This window comes from Trichosurus vulpecula, chromosome 5 (genome assembly GCF_011100635.1).
Source record: "Trichosurus vulpecula isolate mTriVul1 chromosome 5, mTriVul1.pri, whole genome shotgun sequence".
NCBI lineage: Eukaryota > Metazoa > Chordata > Mammalia > Diprotodontia > Phalangeridae > Trichosurus > Trichosurus vulpecula.
Genome location: NC_050577.1, coordinates 119,691,637 through 119,713,788, shown reverse-complemented (window position 1 = coordinate 119,713,788; position 22,152 = coordinate 119,691,637). Strand labels below are relative to the sequence as shown.

Genomic DNA, 22,152 nt, shown 5'->3' with positions numbered 1-22,152 from the left:
ACCTGACGAAGATTCACCTTCTTGAGTTCAAATCTGGCCTCAGACGCTTACTAGCTGTGTGACCCTGGGCAAATCACTTAATGCTGTTTGCCTCAGTTTCCTCATCTGTAAAATAAGCTGGAGAAGAAAGTGGCAAACCATTCCAGCATTTTTGCTAAGAAAACCCCAAATGGGGTCATGAAGAGTCAGACACGACTGAAACAACTGAACAACAACAAGCTTTAGGGACAACTCTCTAAGCCTCTAAATTGCAGAAAAAGCCTGTGTTAGTAGAGGGTGTTTACTCACCAAGGAATTCCAAGGAAATCACAGTTCTGACCCCATCCCTGCACCAGGGAACTTATAGTTTAAAAGAACCTAAATATAAACCCTTGGAAAGCAAAGAATCCATTTGTAAATTATTTGTGACCAGATTTCTGTGTGAATGTGTGTGTGTGTGTGCGTGTGTGTATGTGTCTGTGTGTGCAAATAGATGAGGGGTGGTGCACAGGAGCAGTGTAGAGAACCAGACCAGTAGTTTTGTTGGAGAACTTCTTAATGATGAAATTCCCTTACCAATGTAAATAATCACCATCTGCAACTTACACTGAGGCACTGAGAAGTTAAGTGACCAGACATTTCCATATTTTCTCCCCCAGTGGAATACAAGTAAGCTCCTTAAGAGCTACTCTTATCTCACTTGCCTTTCCTTTTAGCCTTACTCTCCTTTTTTTTAATCCACATTTTATCCTTAACTTGGTGCCTGAAAGACAGTAAGTCCTTAATAAATGCTTGTTTACTGACTGACTTACTGAGGATCACACAGCAGTTGTGTCAGAGGCTAGACTTGAGCTCAGGTCTTCCCAATTCCAAGACAACCAGCTCTTTATCCCATACTTTTAAAAATGGGTGTCTTATATGCTATCCTTATTTAACTGATTCAGTGTTGGTTTCTTAGGTTCTTAATACACACACAGGTCAGTGCTGTCTGTCTTGGATTCAGAGCTTAAGGTGGGCATTGAGAAAATGCCTGTTTTCCTTTATCTGTCAGGAAGGAAGAGGAGGTACAGTTGGGGTAGGGAAGCAGAGATGCCTCCAAAGCAGTTGGAAAAGTTGCCATTGCTCCGAAGGAGAGAAAAGTGAAAGCATGAAAATAACATTCCCTCCAATTTGTTTTTAAAGTTCTGAGCAAATGAACTATGCTTCACAAGCAACAAACTGAAAGCTGAGCTATATGGACAAATTCAGGATCGCGTTCAAAGTTTACAACAAAGTTAATCTGATGCATGTTGAATGAGAGTCATTAAATATTTTGGGGCTATATGGTAATTAGACTTAAATGGAATGCAGTTTGACCAAATTATGAATTGATATTAGTTTTACAATTCTTCTCTTCTCACTTTGTCAGTTTTCCAGCATCAAATCCAGAAGCAATGATAGCACCAAAGTTTTCACTGATCCTATGTATGGTGTAATCATCATGCTAAGAGCACTGATCACGGACATAGACTATATCTATGGCTCTGATACTTCATAGCTGTATGACTCCAGGCAAATTTCTGAGCTTCCATTTCCGCATCTGTAAAATGGGGACAGTAATTTTTGCAATACCTTATGTTGTAGGGCTGCGAAAGTCATAATACCTGTCTTGTAGAGTTGTAAGAGTAGTAGAGTTGGGGCAGCCAGGTGGCACAGTGAGTAGAGCACTGGCCCTGGAGTCAGGAGTACCTAAGTCCAAATCCGGCCTCAGACACTTGACACACATACTAGCTGGGTGACCTTGGGCAAGTCACTTAACCCCAATTGCCCTGCCCCCCCAAAAAAAGAGTAGTAGAGTTTATAAACTATAGGACACTATATGAATGTATATTTTTATGGTGAATATCATAATTCTAGGATCTATTCTATATTTATAGGGTCTTCTTGTTTGTCCTTGTTCTTGAAGAAGACCACGGCATCAGAAAGGTGATTCCACAACTTGCAAGTGAATTGGATTGAAGTGGGAAAGGGCTGTGCAAAGTCACCAGACTCACTTTCTCCTCCAGTGGGGTCCAGTGGCAAGACAGAAATCAGGATGACTGGAGATGGCCCCAGCTGCAGTGATAGTAGACCTTGGCCTTTCTAAGTTAAGGTCTTTCCTAGATCTCAGTTTGACTGAGGCAACACCCATTCAGTGATTAAGGCTAGGTAAGAAATGAGACAAAGAATGTCTTCTTTGACTTAGTTAAAAAAAAATCAATTTGGGAGGGGAAGACCATTAGGGTTTCTGGCCAAAACAGAAACAATTGCTGTTTACAATTACTCTGAGCCAATCAGGACCCAAAGTTTGGGCCCCAAACAATGACCACTAAGTGGAGCTTGAACCTATTGTTGGACAATCAATGAGAGACAGAGTGAATTTGGTTTAAGGCATGGTCCTTAAGAAAAATACCTAGCCATAAACCCCAAGATATCTTGTGAGGTTTCAGCAATCAAAATTTACATACCTTTGGACAGAGCACTTGCAGGTAAGGGTATGATTTCCTATGTAGACACAGGGAGAAGAGTGAAGAAGAGGAGAGGAGAGGAGAAGAGAAGAGAGGAAAGGAGAGGAGAGGAGGAAGGAGGAAGAATGAAGAATGAAGAAGAAGGAAGAAGGAAGAAGGGAGGAGCTTTGTTGCCAAACTTGGGTCCCCAGTGAAGCAGCTTGTGCTGCTCACAGGTTGTTGTTTGTTTTTTGTTCTTGAAGACCATGGCATCAGAAAGGTGGTGCCATGACTTGCAAGTGACTTGGATTTAAGTGAAGGAGGGCTGTGCAAAGTCACCAGCCTCACTTTCTCCTCCAGAACTGTCTGGGTCCAGTGACAAGATATAAATCAGGATGACTGGAGATGACCCCCATTCATAGGGTGGAGGAGAATTAAAGGCACAATATTGTCATGACATTGTGGATAGTCAAAACTTCAGAGATAGGGCAGGAAACCAGAACTGAGAGAGTCAAAGCAAGTCTGGAAATAAAAGGTGAAAGACCAAGAATAAAAATGGGCCAGAGTCCAAGAAGTCATGAAAGCCAGCAGCAGAGAGAACCAGGAATCAGAAGGCCTTCAAAGCACCTATCAGGAACCAGATAGGAGACATCAGCTACAAAGAGACATTAAAATACCAGCTAATAATAATAGCTAATGTTTATAGTGCTTACTATGTGCCGGGCACTGTTCTGAGCCCTTTACAATTATCTCGTTCATTCCTTACAACAATCTGGCAGGCAGGTGCTATTATTATCCTCATGAGGAAACAGAGGCAAACAGGTGGCCCAGGGCCACCTAGTTAGTAAGTGAGGCTGGATTTGAACTGAGGTCTTCCTTACTCCAGGCCCTTCACTCTATCCAGTGTACCAGCTAGCTACCTCCACCCCCACCCCAACTGAGACAAATGCTTCCTCAAACAGGAAATGTCTCTAAGAATGCCAATGGGGATAGGAGTCAATTCAAAGAAATTATTACTTCAGGGCTGATAGATGGGAAGAGAAGAGCCAGAGTATGAGTGGTGGAAAGTGTGTAACCTGACTGGAATGGAGACTGTCGTCTCAGCACTATGGACAGATCTTGGCATGAGATGAAATGTGTCTCTGGATTCCCTGTACCTGGGAATCTTGGAGATTTGCAGGATTATAGAGAAAAAGGAAGAAATGGGAGAGGACTAGGGAATTGGAGGAGAGGACTAGGCAACCAGAGAAGATGACGCCTAATCCATGTTCCTGGGGCCTCAGGAGGGTACCAGCTCAGGCAGATGTGTCTGCTAAGACTAGTGGCAGCAAATGCACTTTATCCTCCAAGACTTCAGAGGATATGTTCCCTGGCTAATCTTCTCTCAAAAAGTCAGAGGACTAGGTGAGAAGAAACTAGTGGTGATTCAAAGCCCTACACTTTTAATTAGAGATGGTAATAAAGATGACTGAAGTGCCTTCCCATCATGCTGCTATTTGATTTTTTTCTTAGATAGTGATGAAGTCACTAAGGTTCCTATATCACAGTGGGGTGTAGTGGAGGTGAAAATGAAAGCTAAGTGAAGCCTAAAGACAGATATTGCCAAATTTTTCATAATTTTGTGGATAGAGAACTGGCCTCCAGCAGTTCAAGTCTCCCCTCTTTGAGGTTGAGTGACTTGCCTAGGATGCAAAGCATACTTGTGACTTGCATGCTTTGCAAGTCAATCTGCCAGAAATGGGACCTGAACCACATTGTTAGTTTCTCTTCCCCATAACCTTGTATGTATTTTGTAGGCTATTTCCCCCGGTAGACTTGAAGGCAAGAACAGTATCACTTTTGTCTCCATGGTCCGGGGACTAGAACATGACATGGTACACTAATAAATGCTTGTTGATTGAGTGTTTTCCTCCTTAAAATGTTTGGATGAAGAGAATAAAATGTGGAAATATTTTGAGCAAAAAGGGTACTGGAAACAAGGCTTGGTGGCCATAGTTGAAGCCAAGATGAAGTCAGTATTTACCGCGTACAAAAGTAGACAGCTCTGACTAACCTATATTTGTCTCCCAATGAGAACATGGATGGGGGCTAGCTTTGGCTTCAGACTAGCATCTGGGCAGGGTAAGTTCCTCCAGGGCCAATCTGAGAATTGGATCCCTCCCTCTTGCCATCAACGCCCACAAGGGCTTGGAGTGGATGGAAAAATCGCCTAGTGGGCTGTAGGCTCTTGGCTGTCCTACAAGTTGTCTCGATTTCTCTGCTGGTAAAGCCCCCACTCCCCATCACAGTCCTATGTTGCTTTGATCTGGAAAGACCGTCCTAGCTCTGAAAGCCCTTTATTCTCCCCACTCCCACAAAACTCTAAACTTAAAGTACCAGCAGGGAAAATATTTACATAACTTGCTACCTTACTGTTTGATCTTAGCCTTAGGCAAGGAAGAAATCTTAGGGTTAGCTAGGGAAGATCAGGGAGGAAATTAACCAAGCCATACTGGGGCTCTATCTGAGTTGGCTGAAAGGACAGGGCTACAGAGCAGGGGCTGTAAGCGAGCACTAGGTAGAGGTCCATGTAGATGGGCAGACAACAAGAAGAGCAAGGCGGGGATCAAAGATCTTATCACAGGGATGAGAGTTCAGAGATAGACTCCAAAAACCCTGGGGTTTATTGAGTAGAAGGGTGACATAGTCAGACCTATGCTTTAGGAAGATGAGGGAAGGATGGGTTAAAGTGCAGAAAAACATGGATCAGGGAAGACCAACCAGAAGGCTAGTAGAATATTCCAGGAATGAAGCTGTTAGGGCTTGTACCCTGTTGGTGACTGGGTGAGTTGGGAGTTGGGAGAGAAGGGGGAACAACCTGGGAAGCTGTGAAGGTAGAAATGACAAGTGCAGGGGCACAAGTGAGGAGTTGAAGATGACACTGAAACTGTGAACCTCAGACACCAGGAGGATTATGAGGTTCTCCGTAGTAGGAGTGAAGTTCAGAAGAGGGGAGCGATAATGAGTTCTGTTTTGGGCATGTCGAATTAGAGATGCCTATGGAACATCTAATCTGAGGTGCACAAAAGGCAATCGGGGATGTGGGACTGTAGCTCAGAAGAGACACTAGGGCTGGATATTTAGATCTGGGAATTATCTACATGTAGATGACAATTAAGAGAATGTAGAATAAGAAAAAAGGACAGACCCTTGGGAAACACTCATGGTTAATAAGTGTGACCTAGATGAAAATCCAGAAAATAGAGACTGAAAAGGAGTGGTTGGACAAGTGGAAGGACGAGAGAGAGAGAGACAGAGAGACAGAGATAGAGACAGAGAGTGAGTGAGACACAGAGAGACAGAGAGAGACAGAGATAGAGAAACACAGAGACTCGGAAAGACAGAGAGAGAGAGAGAGAGAGAGAGAGAGAGAGAGAGAGAGAGAGAGAGAATCAGTCTTGAAAACCTAGAGAGGAGAAAGCATCCAGGAGAAAAGGGTAATAATCCAGTTTCAGAGGTTGCAGAGAGCAGAACAAGGATTAAGAAAATGGTAGTAGATTGGCCAATTAAGAGATCACCCGTAACTTTCGAGAGGACAGTTTCAGTTGAATGATGATGTTGGAGCCAGATTTTGGACTTTTTAGAAATTAATGAGAAGAGAGGAAGTGGAGGCAGGGTATGGCAGCACTTATTTATCGATCAATAATTGTAAGGTTGTCCTGTGAGACAAGTTTTTATTGGATTATTTGGGTTTAGCTTTACATCAAAAATCACTCCAGTGGCTAGAGTCTTATCTCTGAACTCTCATCCCTGTGATAAGATCTTTGATCCCCTCCTTGCTCTTCTTGTTGTCTGCCCATCTACATGGACCTCTACCTAGTGCTCGCTTACAGCCCCTGCTGTAGCCCTGTCCTTTCAGCCAACTCAGATAGAGCCCCAGTATGGCTTGGTTAATTTCCTCCCTGATCTTCCCTAGCTAACCCTAAGATTTCTTCCTTGCCTAAGGCTAAGATCAAACAATAAGGTAGCAAGTTATGTAAATATTTTCCCTGCTGGTACTTTAAGTTTAGAGTTTTGTGGGAGTGGGGAGAATAAAGGGCTTTCAGAGCTAGGACGGTCTTTCCAGATCAAAGCAACATAAGACTGTGATGGGGAGTAGGGGCTTTACCAGCAGAGAAACCTTCAGCATCAAGCCTAAAATTCCATTTGGCTTTTCAAATCCTTCACAATCTGGCTTCCTCTTACATTTTACTCACTTCCACGTAATCTACAACCCAACTACACTGGCTTCTTTGCTGTTCTTCCTGTATGAGCCTCCCTCTATTGACTCCAAGCATTGTCGCTCCCTGCTCCCTGTCCTTGAGATACTGTCTCTCCACACCTCTGCTTCCTGACTTCCCTTCAAGATTCCCTTCAAGACCCAGCTCACATTCCACTTTCTGCAGAAAGGTTTTCTCAGTTGCCCCTACAGTTAGTGTCTTCCCTCTGAGGTTACTTTCCATTTACGTTGTACGTAGTTGTTTATTGTCTCTTCTATTAGAGTGCCAGCTCTTTGAGTAGGCATATAACATTTTTGCCTTTGTTTGTATCCTCAATGCTTAGCACAGTAACTGGCACATAGTAGGTGCTTAATAAATATTTTAATTAAGAACAAAATTCCTAATAATTAAAGCTGTCCAAAAGTGGAATGGTGGGGCAACTAGGTGGCACAGTGAGTAGAGCACCAGCCCTGGAGTCAGGAGGACCTGAGTTCAAATCCAACCTCAGACACTTGACACACTTACTAGCTGTGTGACCTTGGGCAAGTCACTTAATCCCAATTGCCCTGCCTTCCCCCCTCCAAAAAAAAAAACAACAACAAAAGTGGAATGGCAATGAGATCTCCATTATGGGGGGGCAGTATTCAAGCAGAGGTTAGATGGCAAATTATTAGGCACTGGCATGCAGGGCCTTGTGTCATCCCTTTCCAACCCAAATTCTGTTGTGTTTGTTTGTTTGTTTGTCCTTCATTCTAGAAGAGGACCAATGACATCAATAGAGTGAAACAACAACTTGCAAGTGAATTGGATTTAAGTGAGGGAGGGCTGTGCAAAGTCACCAGCCTCATTTTCTCCTCCAGAGCCATCTGAGTCCAATTGTAAGACATAGGTCAGGACAACTGGAGGTGATAGATCTGGAGAGATGTTATTGTTGTTTGTCTTTCATTCTCAAAGAGGACCATGACGTCAGGGAGGTGATGCCATGACTTACAAGTGAATTGGATTTAAGTGAGGGAGGGCTGTGCAGTCACCAGCCTCACTTTCTCCTCCAGAGCCATCTGGGTCCACTAGCCAGATATAGATCAGGATGACTGGAGATGACCCCACCTGAGATTCAATAATTCTTCAACATTGACTCAATGATACCAATCTCTACTCAGCTAGGCTCCTGATTCTTGTGGAATAAGATAGGTCTTATTTATACAGCAAGATAGATTTTGGTCTTTATATTTAGAATCTGGAAATACTTGAAAAGTCTGTGATTTCATCAATTTAAGGAACTCAGGTTATGGGAAATTCTTTCACCAATGCAATCACAATCCATCTATAACTTAGCAGATAAACCCCAAGGAGTTTCTCAGCGCACAAAGAGGTTGCGACTTGTACACAGCTAACAGGTCTCGGAGGTGGAATTTGCATCTAGGTTTTTCTCATTCAGACCCCTCCATCCACTACACCAAACTGTTCATGAGAACATTCACAAAAAGGAGGATAAACTAGGTGTGAAGATTCCAAATAGAAAGAAACTGGAGAGTACATTGTCTTCAAATTGGTGTAAGCCCTGCTTAATCAAAGAAAAGAACACATTAAGTACCAAACTGTCAACATTGAGGTTATTAGCTAGTCTGACCTCTCTTTCCAAGGATATATGGAGGATGGATTGGAGAGGGGAGAGACTGGAAGTATGGAAATCAATTTGGGGGCTGTTACTATAATCCAGTCAAGAGGTGATGAAAGTCTGGAGGATAGCAAGAGGTCATGAGCTATCTTTGTGGGGAGAGAGAAAGGGATAGATTTGAGAGATGTTATGCAAATAGAATCCATAGAAAGTGGCAACTGATCTGATGGGCCTGAAGAAGGAGATAGAAGCATCAAGGGTGATCCTAAGTGAATAAGAGGATGGGAATGGCCTCATCCGAAGTAGAGTTTATAGGAGGTACAGATGTAGGGTGGGAAGATAATGAGTTACATTTTGGGCATAGCTAGACCTGAGATGCTTGTAGGACATTCAAGTGAAGATGCCAGCAGGTATTTGGCAGTGGCGGACTATAGGGCTGTCTATAAATTTGGAAGTCATCTACATAGAGATAAGTAAACCCATGGCAGTTGATAAAAGTGTGTTTTGGCCAAGTAAGGTCAGAAGATGGTTAATGACGTGACAAATAAAAAAGTAGTCAGACAAGTAGGAGGAGAGGCAGGAGAGAACCAAGAGAAAGCCAAGGGAGAAGTGAGCATCCAGGGAGGTGTTCAGCAGTGGTAAAAGTGGCTAAGAAGATGAGAACTGAGGGGAAAGGTATCTTAACAAGTAAGAGATCGCTGGTAATCTTTGAGTAAGCAGTTTCATTAGAATGTTGGGAAGCAAGTCCTACAAGAAGAGATTTAGGAGTGGATGGTGAATAGAGGCAGGAAAGGAGAAATAGCTCATGGTCTTGAGGTTGTAGCCCAGGAAGGAGTCTCCCATCCACACAATAAGTTCTCAGTGGTAATAAGAGTGTCCAGTTAAACAGATCACCTGAGCTATACCTATGCCCACCCTGCATGCTTAATTAGTGTTATGGTGGTTATAACATCGTTACCACCACTAAAACTTCATCCAACCCAGGTTTACCAGGATGTGGTCTGGTGTTGAAAAACAAAACAAAATTTCACTGTAGTTTTATGGATTATGACTGCACAACTCCTAAGGAAGGAAGAAAATAAGCATTTATGCACTTTTTTGCAAATATTATCTCATTTGACCTTCATAGCAGACCTGGGAAGTAGGTGCTGTTGATGATCCTCATATTTACAGTTGAAGAAACTGAGTCAAACAGAGGTTTAAGTGACTTGCCTAAGGTCACATAGCTAGTAAGTGTCTAAGGCAGAATTTGAATTCAAGACTTCTTGACCTCAGGCCCAGCACTCTGTATTCACTGTCACTGCCTAAGGGAATGTATTCCATTGATATTTCTCGGTAATGACTTATCCTGGACTTTGGCCCAGAAAGCAGTCAAGGATGATGACATTTGGGGATCAGGGGTAGGGTTTGCCCTGGGGTACCCTGAGTTACCAGCACCTCAGTTTGCTTCCTTCTTCTTTTCAAGGTCAGACAGGAATACCCACCTTGGAAAGGAAAATGCATGGTGTGCCCTTGTGCGGGTTCTTGTGGCTTTGCTATTATTTCTACTGCAGCCAAGCGGTGCCCATCCGGAAAGTACAAGATGATACAAAAACCCTCACCAAGACCATCATCACCAGGATCAATGACATCTCACACACGGTAGGGAGAGTGTATCAATGTACTCCATTACTCAATGTGGGATCTGGATTGGATTGCCTTCCCAGAGAGTGACCTAGAACCCATAGCTCCTCTTTCTTTGTCTCTAGTTTTCTTCTGTATGAATGTTGACCATCACCCCTATCTACCCTTCCTCTGTGTGGTTCTGGTCATAAAATAGGTGAAAGGAAACTTATCTTTGTTAGATGTTTGCAAAAGCAGTCATTTTAAGAAAGTAATAGACCCAATGGCATCAATAACTAACATTAGCCATGCTTAGTTCTAATTTACCGTCAAAGAAACCAAGACCCAAACAGGCTGACTTAGAAATGCCAGAATATTCTGTATGGCCTGTAGCAAGGGTGGCTAGCCTGTGGCATTGGTGCTTCTCTGGAATTCAAGGCAATTATGGTTCATCCTCTCTGATCCTCTCTTGCTAGGTCATGCAGTAGAAACTGCGATAGACTGGGAATCTGCAGGCCTGGGTTCAGATCCATATGAGGGGAGACCATATGAGTGGCAAAGCAGTATAGCTCTGGAGATTTGAGTTACTTCAGCCCCTTTCCTTGTATGCCCCTATGGTGAGAGTGTCACTAGTAGGAGAGTGCAGCAGTGGGTTGTACTGATACTGATAATGAAGTCTTAAGTGACTTCCTACACCAGACAACTTGGGCAAGGAGGATACCATGTCAGAAGATGAGTGATGGCTATGGTCCTTGACACCACCTTCAGAGCCCTTCCCTAACTCTCTTGGATGTACTTATGCTAGAGAAATGCTGTAATCTGAATGGTAAGAACAGCATGCTATGGAAGCTATCCTTTCCCCATAATGCTAGAGGGCCCGATGGAGGTCACACTCTTGCTGGGTGAGCAGCTGCAGGAACAACAGGGGGTGGTTGTTAGCTTGTGACACAGCAGGAGAGCGCCGTACAAGTGACTGTGGTGCCAGAGTCTTGGGCTATGGGAGCATGGCTATTGCCCCAACCACTATTGTTCGCTTGCCCGTGTTCCTGGGGCAACCAGAGGAGACCCTGACATTTCTAAGTCTGTATGAACTAGATCTTAAGACCCAGCCCTGGTCCTTCTCCACAGAATTGGCAATGACAACTTGTTTGGAGGGGGGAGATAGCCCCCAAATGGGCAGTTCTTCCTCCTAAGAAGCTACTAGCAATTTAAGGCAGGGTTCCTTACTATTTAGGAGCAGCCCCATTATAAATGAGATACAGTCCCAGACATGCTGGGGGCTGCTTATTTTTAGAAAATATCATCAATCCTACCAACTGAGAGGCATCTCAGGCCGGGAGGAGATAGTACTGATAGAAGAAAGATCCAAAATAAGGACTCAACAGACCACTTAGCTGGGCATCCTCTGCCTGGAGACATAGCTGCCTTGACTGATGTGAAATAAATGACCAACCAGAAGGCAGGAATGAAGGGTGCTGGTTCAGGGCCAAAAAGAGTATGTTAAGGCAGCAAAAGCTGAATGTGAAGTAATTATAACGAATGGCACATCTTGGCTCCAGAGAAAAGACAAGCAAATTCTCCTTCTTACTCTCTGCTAAGAAGTGGAGTACCATGGGTGCAGATTGTTTCGTATACTGGCAGACAAGAGCACTGTGTTGGAAGATTTTATTCCATTGGTTTTTGTAGTTGTCATTGGAAGGGAGGACTCATTAAGGTTGGAAGTGGGGTGTGTCTGGAAATCACTTTAAAGTAAAAATAAAAGACATCGGCATAGATTTTTTTTATTGCTTGACTATGTGTATCTGTCACAAGAGTTTTGGTTTTCTTTTTTTCCAGTGGAATAGGTAAGAGGGAGAGAAAATAAATTCTTGTTAATTGAAAATTTTCTTTTTAAAAGGCCATCAATAAAACTTCTCAAAAAATATATTTAAATTTTTTATTTAAAATACTTTCTTTTTCCACCTTCCCCTGCACTAGAAAGAGAAAAAGAAAAAAGAAAAAGAAAGTCTTTGTAACAAATATACACAGTCAAGCAAAACAAATTCCCACATTGGTCGTGTCCAAAAATATGTGTCTTCAATCTGCTTCTTGAATACAAAACCTCTTTATCAGGAGAAAGGCAACATTCTTTATCTGAATCACGGTCAATCCTTACATTGATCATATATGTTAAACCATAAGGTTAGTCAAAGTTAGTCCTGAGCCCACACATGGAGATGAGGGGTCAGTCAGAGCCCAAGATTCCCCTAAAGGGAGGCAGTACCACACTAGACACAACCTGCATTTCCATTGTGACACCCCCAAGCATATAGCCTTGGCAGAGTCAGTGAATCCAGACAGCAAACCACAGGAAGATGCTTTTAGAAAGGCAGAGAATTTCCAGGAGGTAGAAGTAGGAATCAGCTGGAGACCCTAGACTTTCCCAGTTCAACCAGATGTGGTTCTGAAGGTCTGGTGTTTCCAGAGCAAGGGCCCAGTTTATGTGGTCCATTTGTCTAACAGCAAGCAGCTGAGGGGAAGAAGTCTGCCAACTGAAGGGAGGCAGGGCAGTCTCCTCCAATTGTTCTTGAGGAAGTCTTGACCTGAGTCCAGGGACTAGGTCAGAAATGCTGATTGGCACATGTTCTAGTTGATTAAGAAACTGGATCACGAGCAGCTTAACCAAGCAGTGGGGGATGCAAGTCCAGAAGACATTCTCTCCCAGGGAGGGGATGAAGGGAGGAGGTGAGGATGAAACTTAAGGTACAATACTGTTCATACAATGAGTAAACTAAACCACTGATCTCATGTCTCCTCTGAAGCTGCCTGTATGGTCGGGGGGAGGGCAAGAGAGCCAGGTGAGACCTACAGAGCAGTGTATTTCTGGTGAGTGATTCCCTGAATGGTTTTCTCTACGTGTCTATATTTGTTTCCCTGTGTTGTAAGCGTCCTGGGGAGAGTATGGCTGTGGGCTGAATTATAAGCTGCTAGAAATCTCATAGCCAAGCATACACCAAAGGGCTTGGGCAGTGATGATTCTGTGTTTTTGGCATCACCTGCTGAGACCTTCCCTAAGCACCCAGATGTGTGCTTCTACCAGAGGTTCTGGCCATTTGCAGTCAGAGATCACAGGACTGTGACAGGGGATCTCAGTGCTTCCCAGACCAGAACACCCCAAGTTTACCTATTTCAGAAAATTCAGTTCAAACCAATAAAAAGTTACTAACTCCTTCTTGGGTTCTTCATACTGGGAGTAGTGCTGTGAGAGGGATAAGACTTAAGCTGGGCCTTGAACAAGGAATAGGAATGGGAAGAGGGGGAATGGAAGAGAAAGGGTATTCCATCACAGAGAATCGGGAAATAACCCTATAATACCTAGGAGACGTGATTGGATCAGAGGTGCATGTTGGAGACCAGTGGATTACAGGATTTAGAGCTGAAAGTGATCTTAAAGGTCAACTGGTCCAACCTGCCTCTCCCCATTTTTCAGATCAGGAAACTGAGGCCCAAGAGGTTACATGACTTGTAATGCCAAAAATCACAAAGGTAGAAAGTAGCAAGGTCAGATTCTCTAACTTCAAATATCTGACTTTGTACTGCACTAGGCGGCCTTTCCGTGGAAAATTAAGATTAAGTTGATAAAGTGGGGGTAGCAAAAAGAAGGCAGTTAGGGAGTACAGCAGATAGAGCACTGGACCTAGAGTCAGGAAGACCTGAGTTCAAATCCAGCCTCAGACACTTACTAGCTATGTGACCTTGGGCAAGTCACTTAACCCTGTTTGTCTCAGTTTCTTCATCCATAAAATGAGCTGGATAAGGAGATGCCAAACCACTCCAGTATGTTTAAGGGCAGCTAGGTGGCACAGTGGATAGAATACTGGGCTTAGAATCAGGAAGATGTGTCTTTGTGAGTTCAAATCCAGCCTCAGATACTTACTAGCCGTGTGACCTGGGGCAAGTCACTTAACACTCTTTGCCTCAGTTCCTCATTTGTAAAAATGAGCTAGAAAAGGCAATGGTAAACCATTCCAGAATCTTTGCCAAGAAAACCCCAAAATTGGGTCAGAAAGAATAGGAAGCTGAAATGGCCTAATAACAAAAAGCAAAAGAGAGCCTTGAAAAATAGCACAGGGTGGAAGGGAAGGGTGGTAGGAGAGAGAACATATCAATGCTTGATAACTGAAAAAAAATAGGTAGAGGGGCTTAGACCTGACAATATAACATAACAATATATAACACATATAACAATATATAAAAATATAATAACCCTAACAATAGGCTCTCAAACAGGGGTGTGATAACAAATTCAAGAAGTCTGGCAACAGTAACCAGAATGGATTGAAGAAAGCAAGAAGCTGGAGGCAGAGACCAGCTAGGAAGTGATGAGAACCTAGACTGAGCTAGTAGAAATGGAGAAGAATGGAGGAATCTAAGAAAATTCACACATACACATACACACACACACACACACACACACACACACACACACACACACACTCCCCCAAACTATTAGGAAATGCTAATAATTAAAGCCCAGAGAGAGAAGGGAAATGGACTCAATGACTGTGCTTGACTCTCTCCCTCTTCCTTTCACACAGTACTCGATCTCTGCCAAACAGAGGGTGACCGGCTTGGACTTCATCCCAGGGCTTCATCCGTTCCAGAGTCTGTCAGACATGGACCAGACTTTGGCCATCTACCAGCAGATCCTTTCCAATCTGTCTTCCAGAAACATGGTACAAATATCCAATGACCTTGAGAACCTCAGGGACCTTCTCCATTTGCTGGGTACCTTAAAGAGCTGTCCCTTCGATGAAGCTGATGGTTTGGGTGCTTTGGGAAATCTGGAAGGTGTCATGGAAGCATCGCTGTACTCCACGGAGGTGGTGACCCTGACCCGACTTCAGAAGTCCCTGTACGGCATGCTCCAACAGCTGGATCTCATCCATGGTTGCTGAAGCCAAAAAAGGTTTCTCTCCCCTGGTTCATGAAATCTCTAGATTAGAAAACTTTTTTAGACTTCTTCAGCAAAATCTAGGCTTCTGACTATATCCTTTACCTAGGATTTAAGCTGGTACCCTCTCAATCCTCCTAGTCATGTCCTCCAAGGCAAAATAAATTGTCATATACAACTGGACACCAAAGATCTACACACATATCAAAATTTGACTCAAGTTACCATTCAATGAACAATGAGTATATCATAGTGTGGTTCTTACTAAACTCTTCAGCTACTGATGGAGCTGATATCTATCCCTTCTTCACCTCCTTCCTAAACCCTCTCCCCTTTCTTCCCGCCCCCCCGCCCCCCTACTACATATTAATGTGAGCAGTCGTGACTTCAGGTGATGGACATATTAATCTTTCCCTGGTAACTTTGAAGAGTCATCAGAGGGTTTCAATCTGAGATAACACCTGTGAGGAGCCCCATTTTAAATTATTATGGGATGGCCCCTTGATGCAGTTGGCAAATCCTAAGTGGCACGACTTGGAATCTTTTATTTATTGTTGGGTTTGTTGTCTGTTGTTGTTTTGCTGCGTTTACTTTTGTGGTCTGTCCCAGACCAGCTCAGACTAAGAGTGCTTCAGGATCAGTGCGGCCATTGGAGAAGGAAACCCTGGGTCCTGTTGAGTGACTTCGGGAGCATCATGGCTTCCAAGCCAGACCCAGCCAAGGCTGCCCTGGAACTAACTTCTCCCTTCACTCTTTATTTCTACTGTGACTGACTTTAAATTAAAGTGACATGTTTTCATCGGCTTCTATGCCATCTCAAGTGGATCACCAAGTACCAGATTATTTAAGGGAAAAAGAAGAGAATTGTTTTCAAATGGAATTTTCAGCAGTAAAATTCAAGGGTGGGGTGGGATGGAATGGGGTTATATTTTCAGGATAAGATGGATTGCTACTGTGTGTGTCCTTTGAATAACGTTTAGCATAAAAGGTCCTTTTGTCCCCTTCCACTTCTCATCTTCCTACCACATACCTCAAGAAAAAGCAGCCCCCTTGGGGTGCAACACGTAATACTGTGATGTCCATTTCTCAGCCCGCGTGGCCACCCAGGAGAACATATTTCCCAAAAACCACTAAAGGGGGTCAGGGAGAAGAGAAACAGATAGGAGGCTACAAACCAGAGTGATCTCGCTCAAAGAGACTGTAGAGGAATTTCAAGGAATTTGTGGAAATTGGGGCTTTGAGAATGAACAGCTATTTGCTAATGGTGGCCATATACTTGAGGCTTAGAAACAGATTAAGGAAGCAGCGCCATACAATGCAAAAAGCACTGAGGGCAGAGGCCGTCATCTAGGAAAGTGTTATAGGTGGTGGACTGGGAGAGTGAGAATGGAGAAGAATGAAAGAACCAAAGAAAATGTACACACACCTCACCCAGCTACTGGGAAATGAATGTAGGTGAGAAATCCCAGAGAGAGCTGACTGTGCTTGACTCTCTCCCTTTTCCTCTCACACAGAAGACCTGAGTTAGAATCCTTACTTTATAGTGAACCAGTCACATAAGGAAAAAGAGAGGGAAATAAGCATTTCTACAGGGCCTACTCTGTGCCAGGCTGAAAACACAGGCACTGTGCTATTCACTTGATATAACTTCTATATTATCTCATTTGGCAGAAACTCTCTGGGCCTCAGTTTCTCTATGTATAAAATGAAGGGGTTAGGTAAAGTCTCTCCCAGCTCTAAATCTGCATTCCTATACTCACCTACTACGTGCTTGTCCTCTCTCCCTTCAGAGGCTGCCCATCACCATCAAGCCCAATTCTGGCATTTCTTCTATGTGCTTAATGGGAGACTCTGTCTCTATACTCAAACCAGAATTACTTACCTAGAGTTGTCTGGTTCTCCTTGTGGCCCTGGGCTAATCCTTTATTATTTATATCATGAAAGTATCTGTACTTGAGCCTCTGACATGAATTAATCAAACCCTTATGGTGTCCTTTTATGGGTGTCTCAAACAAAGCAGAGTCACTCTCCCCTATTCATTCAGATGGTAGAGGCAGCGTGGGGTATTCAGAAAAGCTTTGGATTTGAAGTCAAAGGACCTGGGTTCAGATCTCAATCTCTGCTATTTATTTCCTCTGGCCAGTCATTGAACCATTCTGAACTTCAGTTCCTAAAGAGTTTGGACTAGATGAGCTCTAAAAGCCCTTCTGGCTCTAAATCATTGACCTGATGATGAGGGTTTCCTCTTTTCCATTGGTGAGTAAGAGCAGGGTTCTTGGTGAATGGTCCAAAGACCTAGGATGTTTAAGGCCCCCTGGCCTACAGATAACGATCAGTAATATTGAGGTATCAGAATGAAAGTGCAATCATGTCTATGCGATAAGCCACCTGCGGCCAGAGCTATTGATCAAAGCAGTGAGGGCACATAGGAAGGCATGGGATTTTCCTCTTTAAAATCTGCCAGCCTTTGAAATGCTGACCCCATTATCTGAGACAGCTGTTTGGTTGTTTTTTCAAGCTAAATGAAGTTAAATCAGTGCTGCTTAGATATTGGTTGCTGAGGACTGGACAGTGCCATATATTATTATTATTCGGTCATGTCCAACTCTTTGTGACCCCATGAACCATACCGTCTTGGCAAATTTCTTAGCAAATATGCTGACGTGGTTCCTCATTTCCTTCTCCAGGGGCAAACAAAGGTTGTGACTTACCCAAGGTCACATAGCTAGGAAGTTTCTGAGGCTGGATTTGAACTCAAATCTTCTTGACTCTAAACCCAGAGCTCTATCTACTGTACCACCTAGCCACCTCTACCATATATTATAGGGAGATACAAAAGAAAAGAGAAAACCCATTCCTTCATCTCAAGGAATTGACACCCAGGCTAGGAAAAACTACATGTGAAACTTCTGCCTCTGGTTATAACAGAAATAATAAAAGCATAATTGCAAAGCAAATCATATTGGCAAATGTGAGATAGGGCATAAGATAAGCTGAGCAACAAACTCTGGGGACCACCAAGGTAGTAATGCTATCCTGTGATCATGTATCATACTTCTAATTTTTCCAACCCCTTTCACCCCTGTTCTCACCTCCCAACACCATTTTTGAAGTAGGTCAGGCAGGTTTTTATTCCCATTTGAGACACAAGGAAGCTTCGAGTACACAGAGGCTAGAGAACTAACTGTAATATAAGATGGAGCACCTAGCAGGTGGCATACTCTGGGCTCCTGATTGCCACCTTGTTGGAGTATGAGCCCATCTAGCAAGACTGAATGTGATTCAGTTACTTTGGGCTAAGGAAGCTTCCTGGAAAGGGGGAGTTTTGAGGCAGGTTTTGAAGGGGAAGCAGGATGAGAATGGGCAGGGGGAAGCAGAGGGGCTTTGGGGGAGAGACTATGACCTATTAAGATACACAAAAGTGAGAACAAGCAAGCTACATTCAGGAATTGGTGGGGTTGCAGACGAAGCAGCGAGGCAAGAGAGTCTTAAAAAGAAGGCTGAGAAAGGTCTTGAAGGACAATAAAGAGAAGTCAAGAGGTGAAACAGTCAGCATTGGAGGACCTTAAGCAAGGGGGTTACATGATGCCACCACATAACATGACTACTGTCTGGGTCCCTCATCAGAAATCTTATCCTTCATCATTTCTGCTCAGACAGAAAAATATGGTCCCTTCCTTTATAAAACCAGATGCATCAATTCTAAAGTCAAATTTCTTCCCAAGGGCACAGTGAACCTTAAATTGTTTGCATTTTTCTCCATCCTTTGTAGAAAAGAAAACTTCAGAAGATTCCAAATAAACTACCTTTACCCCCCAAAAGACTTCATATTCCTTTGCTGTTTCTTGAGGAGGCGGTGGGAGTGGAGGTGGGGCTGCAATCCCAAAGCTCATTTTAGTTAATAAGGTCTGACTTGGCACAACCCCATCCATCAGTGGGGGCCAATTCCATCCTGGCATCAGGCAGAGCCAGCTCCCACTTATTCAAGGTAAAAGATTACCCCCAAAACACAGAGCCAGCAGCATCTGTAAATGATGTCCCAAAGTCGCTGGATTTCTTTAGCACGTTCTTGAATGATGTATACTCCCGAAGCAAATGAAGCCAGGACTGCCCACTCTAACAGAAAATAGGGATGGCAAAGCAGAAGCGATCAGAACAAAATTCTCTTGTTCTTAAGCAAAGGTCTGGGAACTTTTTTAGTACTTTGAGAACTGTTTTTAATATAATTGTTTTCTTTGTGATCTTACTACTTTCTTTTATTTATTTAAAAACATGATACTGAGCAGGGCTTCACAAGACTGCCAAAAGAAGCCAAATGGCTTCACCAGACTGCCATAATACAAAAAAAAAAGGTTAAGAATTTCTTTTCTAGGGAGAGTGCCTATACCCCACTCGAGGGTGCCCCACCAGATTCATTTCACAATAACACTGCCAAACCCCACCAAAAAGCTGGAAAGCCCTGATGTAACATTCTTCTTCTGATCACTTTTTAGAGCAGTATTCCTCTGGAACTAACAGTTCCCTGTAAGGTTGTGAGACTTTGGGCAAGTCACTCAAAATTCTCTGCACCTTAAGTTCCTCAGCTATAAAATGAAGAGGTTGGAACTGATGATCCTGCAGTCCTTTCCAGCCCTGAATCAATGCTCTAAAATGGTTATGTGACTTCTACTTGAATACCTCAAGCAACCAGGAACTCATTACTTTACAAGATAGTCTGTCCCATAGTTGGACAAATCTAAACGTTAGAAACTTCTTCACATGGAGCTGAGATCTGTCTGCTTGTAACTTATCCCCATTGGTCCCACATCTTTCCTCCAGGATCAAGCAGCACAATTTGCCCTTCAAATGTAAAATCTGCTTCATACTTCACAGCACCTACTCTGTGACAGGCACTGTGCTAAGTACTCTTTTGCAAATACTATCTCAATTGATCTTCATGACAATCCTGGGAGGTAGGTGCTATTATTATCCGTGCTTTACAGATGAGGAAACTGAGTCAGGCAGCAGTTAAGTGACTTGCCCAGGATCACACAGCTAGGAGGTACCTGAGATCGAATTTGAACTCAGGTCTTCCTGAGTCTTCCAGAGTCTTCCAGCTCTGTCCACTGGGACCCCTAGTTGGCATATTCAAAGACAGCTATCCACTCTCCCTTTAGTTAACCCCCTAATTATCTACTAGAAAATTTTAAATTCTGAGCCAATTCTTTCTTGCTGCCCAAGAGACTCTTGGCCACCTGCCCTCAACTGCCCAGTTGGCATACATCCAAGGAATGCAGGCTAATTTTAATATTGGCCTAAATGGAGCATAATTAGGGAGGCAAATGTGCCAGCCTGGGAAACTGTCAGTACAGATTCTCAGGGACATTAGTATCCTGAAGTGGATTTTCTAAAGCCACTCTATGTGAGGCAAGCACTGTTAATACCAGTCCTGTCAAATGACCAAACAAAATGGAAGGGCCTGTCTCATCTGCCCTCAGGCCCAGGGCCCAAGAGGAATCATGCATTTCATCATGCACCAGCAAACATGTATGGATTGCCCACTCTGAAAAAGAAACGGGGCTAGACACTATAGGGGATAGAGAGATGAATGGAATATAGTTCCTGCCCTCACAGTGCTTCACGGCCCTTGGCACGCCTTGAAGACCAGGACTGTCCGTTGGAAGACAGGGCCTGAGAGGGATCAGCACAGCGAAGGAGGCCTTGTTTCAATAATGGCAGCGATTCAATGGAACATCTGCGGGGCGTTCTGTGGCCCCAGACTTCCGCTGCTCTTTTGCTGAAAGAGCCACCAGTGAAATCTATCATTTTATGGCTCTGTCCATGTAAAATCTACTGCCAAGAAAAAAAAATGTAATATCATGGCTTCCAAAGCCAAACAGAAATGACTTTCAGATCATTCAATGTTTGGGGTTATCCATAACCCTGGTCCCCTCCATTGGCACAAATACTCACAAGTCAGCCATATACATTTAGTTCCCTTTCCACACTTATTTCTAGTTCCTATTCCTGAAATGTGCCACCCATTCCCATAAAAATGACAATAAGAATAGTAATAAATAGCTTCAAGTTATTTACGCAGTCATAGGTTGCATGGTATATTCACTGCTACTGTACAGTGGAAAAAGTCCCGGATTGGCGTCAGAGGACCAGGGTTCAAATCTGGCTCGGCCACTTCCTTCCTCTGTGACTTTAGGCAAGTCACCGCTTCTCTGAGCCTCAGTTTCCTCACCTGTAAAAGACAAGAGCTGGACTTAGATGACTTCCAAGGTCTCTTCCAATTCGGAATTTATGATACTGTTGCTGAGTCATTTTCAGTCATGTCCAACTCTTCGTGACTCCATTTGGGGTTTCTTGGCAAAGGTACTAGAGTGGTTTGCCATTTCCTTCTCCAACTCATTTTACAGATGAGGAAACTGAGGCAAACAGGGTTAAGTGCCCAGGGTCACATAGCTAATAAGTGTCTCAGGCCAGATTTGAACTCAGGAAAATGAGTCTTTCTGACTACCGACCTGGCACTCTATCCACTGTGCCACCTAACTGCTCCTCTACGATACTAAGAGATTTCACAGGCTGCAGGATGCCATAGTGTTGGAATGGAATAGAATAAGAAAATTAAAGGGGTGGGAGGTTATCATGTGATGGATGCTTTGCAAGAAGAACAGAGGGAAGAAGCCGGAGCAGTGTTAGGGTAGACTATCTCTACAAACCCAGCGAGTGAAGCCCCCAAGAAACAGGGTCAACAACCACAAAAAAGGGAGATTTCCCAGGTTTTTTAGGCTTTGCTAGTTTCCCCACCATCCCTTCCCTCCACTCACAGATCACTGAGGAATGACCTATGTAGCCTTCTGAGTCAGTTCTCTTTCTCCACCCCCAACCACCTCCTAGCTCTCCAAGAAGTGAGATCAGCTCTTTAGAGTCTGGGAGATGACAAATGTATATCTCTAAGATATCCTGCCAAGGAGAAGATGAATGCCAGGGTCTCAGCTCATGGAACAAAAGGTTACTACCAGAACAGAGACAGTGTAACTGCTTAGATGTTGTTGTTGTTAGATGTCTTCAGTCATGTCTAACTCTTTGGGACCCCATTTGGGGTTTTCTTGGCAAGGATATTAGAGTGATTTGCCATTTTCTTCTCCAGCTCCTTTTACAGAAGAGGAAACTGAGGCAAGCAGGGTTAAGTGATTTAGCCAGGGGCACACAGCTACTGAGTATCTGAGGCTGGATTTGAACTTAGATCTTCCTGACTCCAGGCTCAGTACTCTACCCACTCTACCCCCTGCCTGCCCCACTTAGATATTTATTAGAAGATGTCATTTC

At 43.6% G+C, this 22,152-nt stretch overlaps 1 protein-coding gene across 1 annotated transcript; it reads left to right on the top strand.

The window, feature by feature from the left end:
* Window positions 1–9,794: 9,794 nt before the first annotated feature.
* On the top strand, window positions 9,795–14,839 carry LOC118849815 (leptin). Its single transcript, XM_036758825.1, has 2 exons — window positions 9,795–9,941; window positions 14,480–14,839. The coding sequence occupies exons 1-2, from the start codon at window positions 9,798–9,800 to the stop codon at window positions 14,837–14,839; spliced, it is 504 nt and encodes a 167-aa protein (XP_036614720.1). The 5' UTR covers window positions 9,795–9,797.
* Window positions 14,840–22,152: the final 7,313 nt, after the last annotated feature.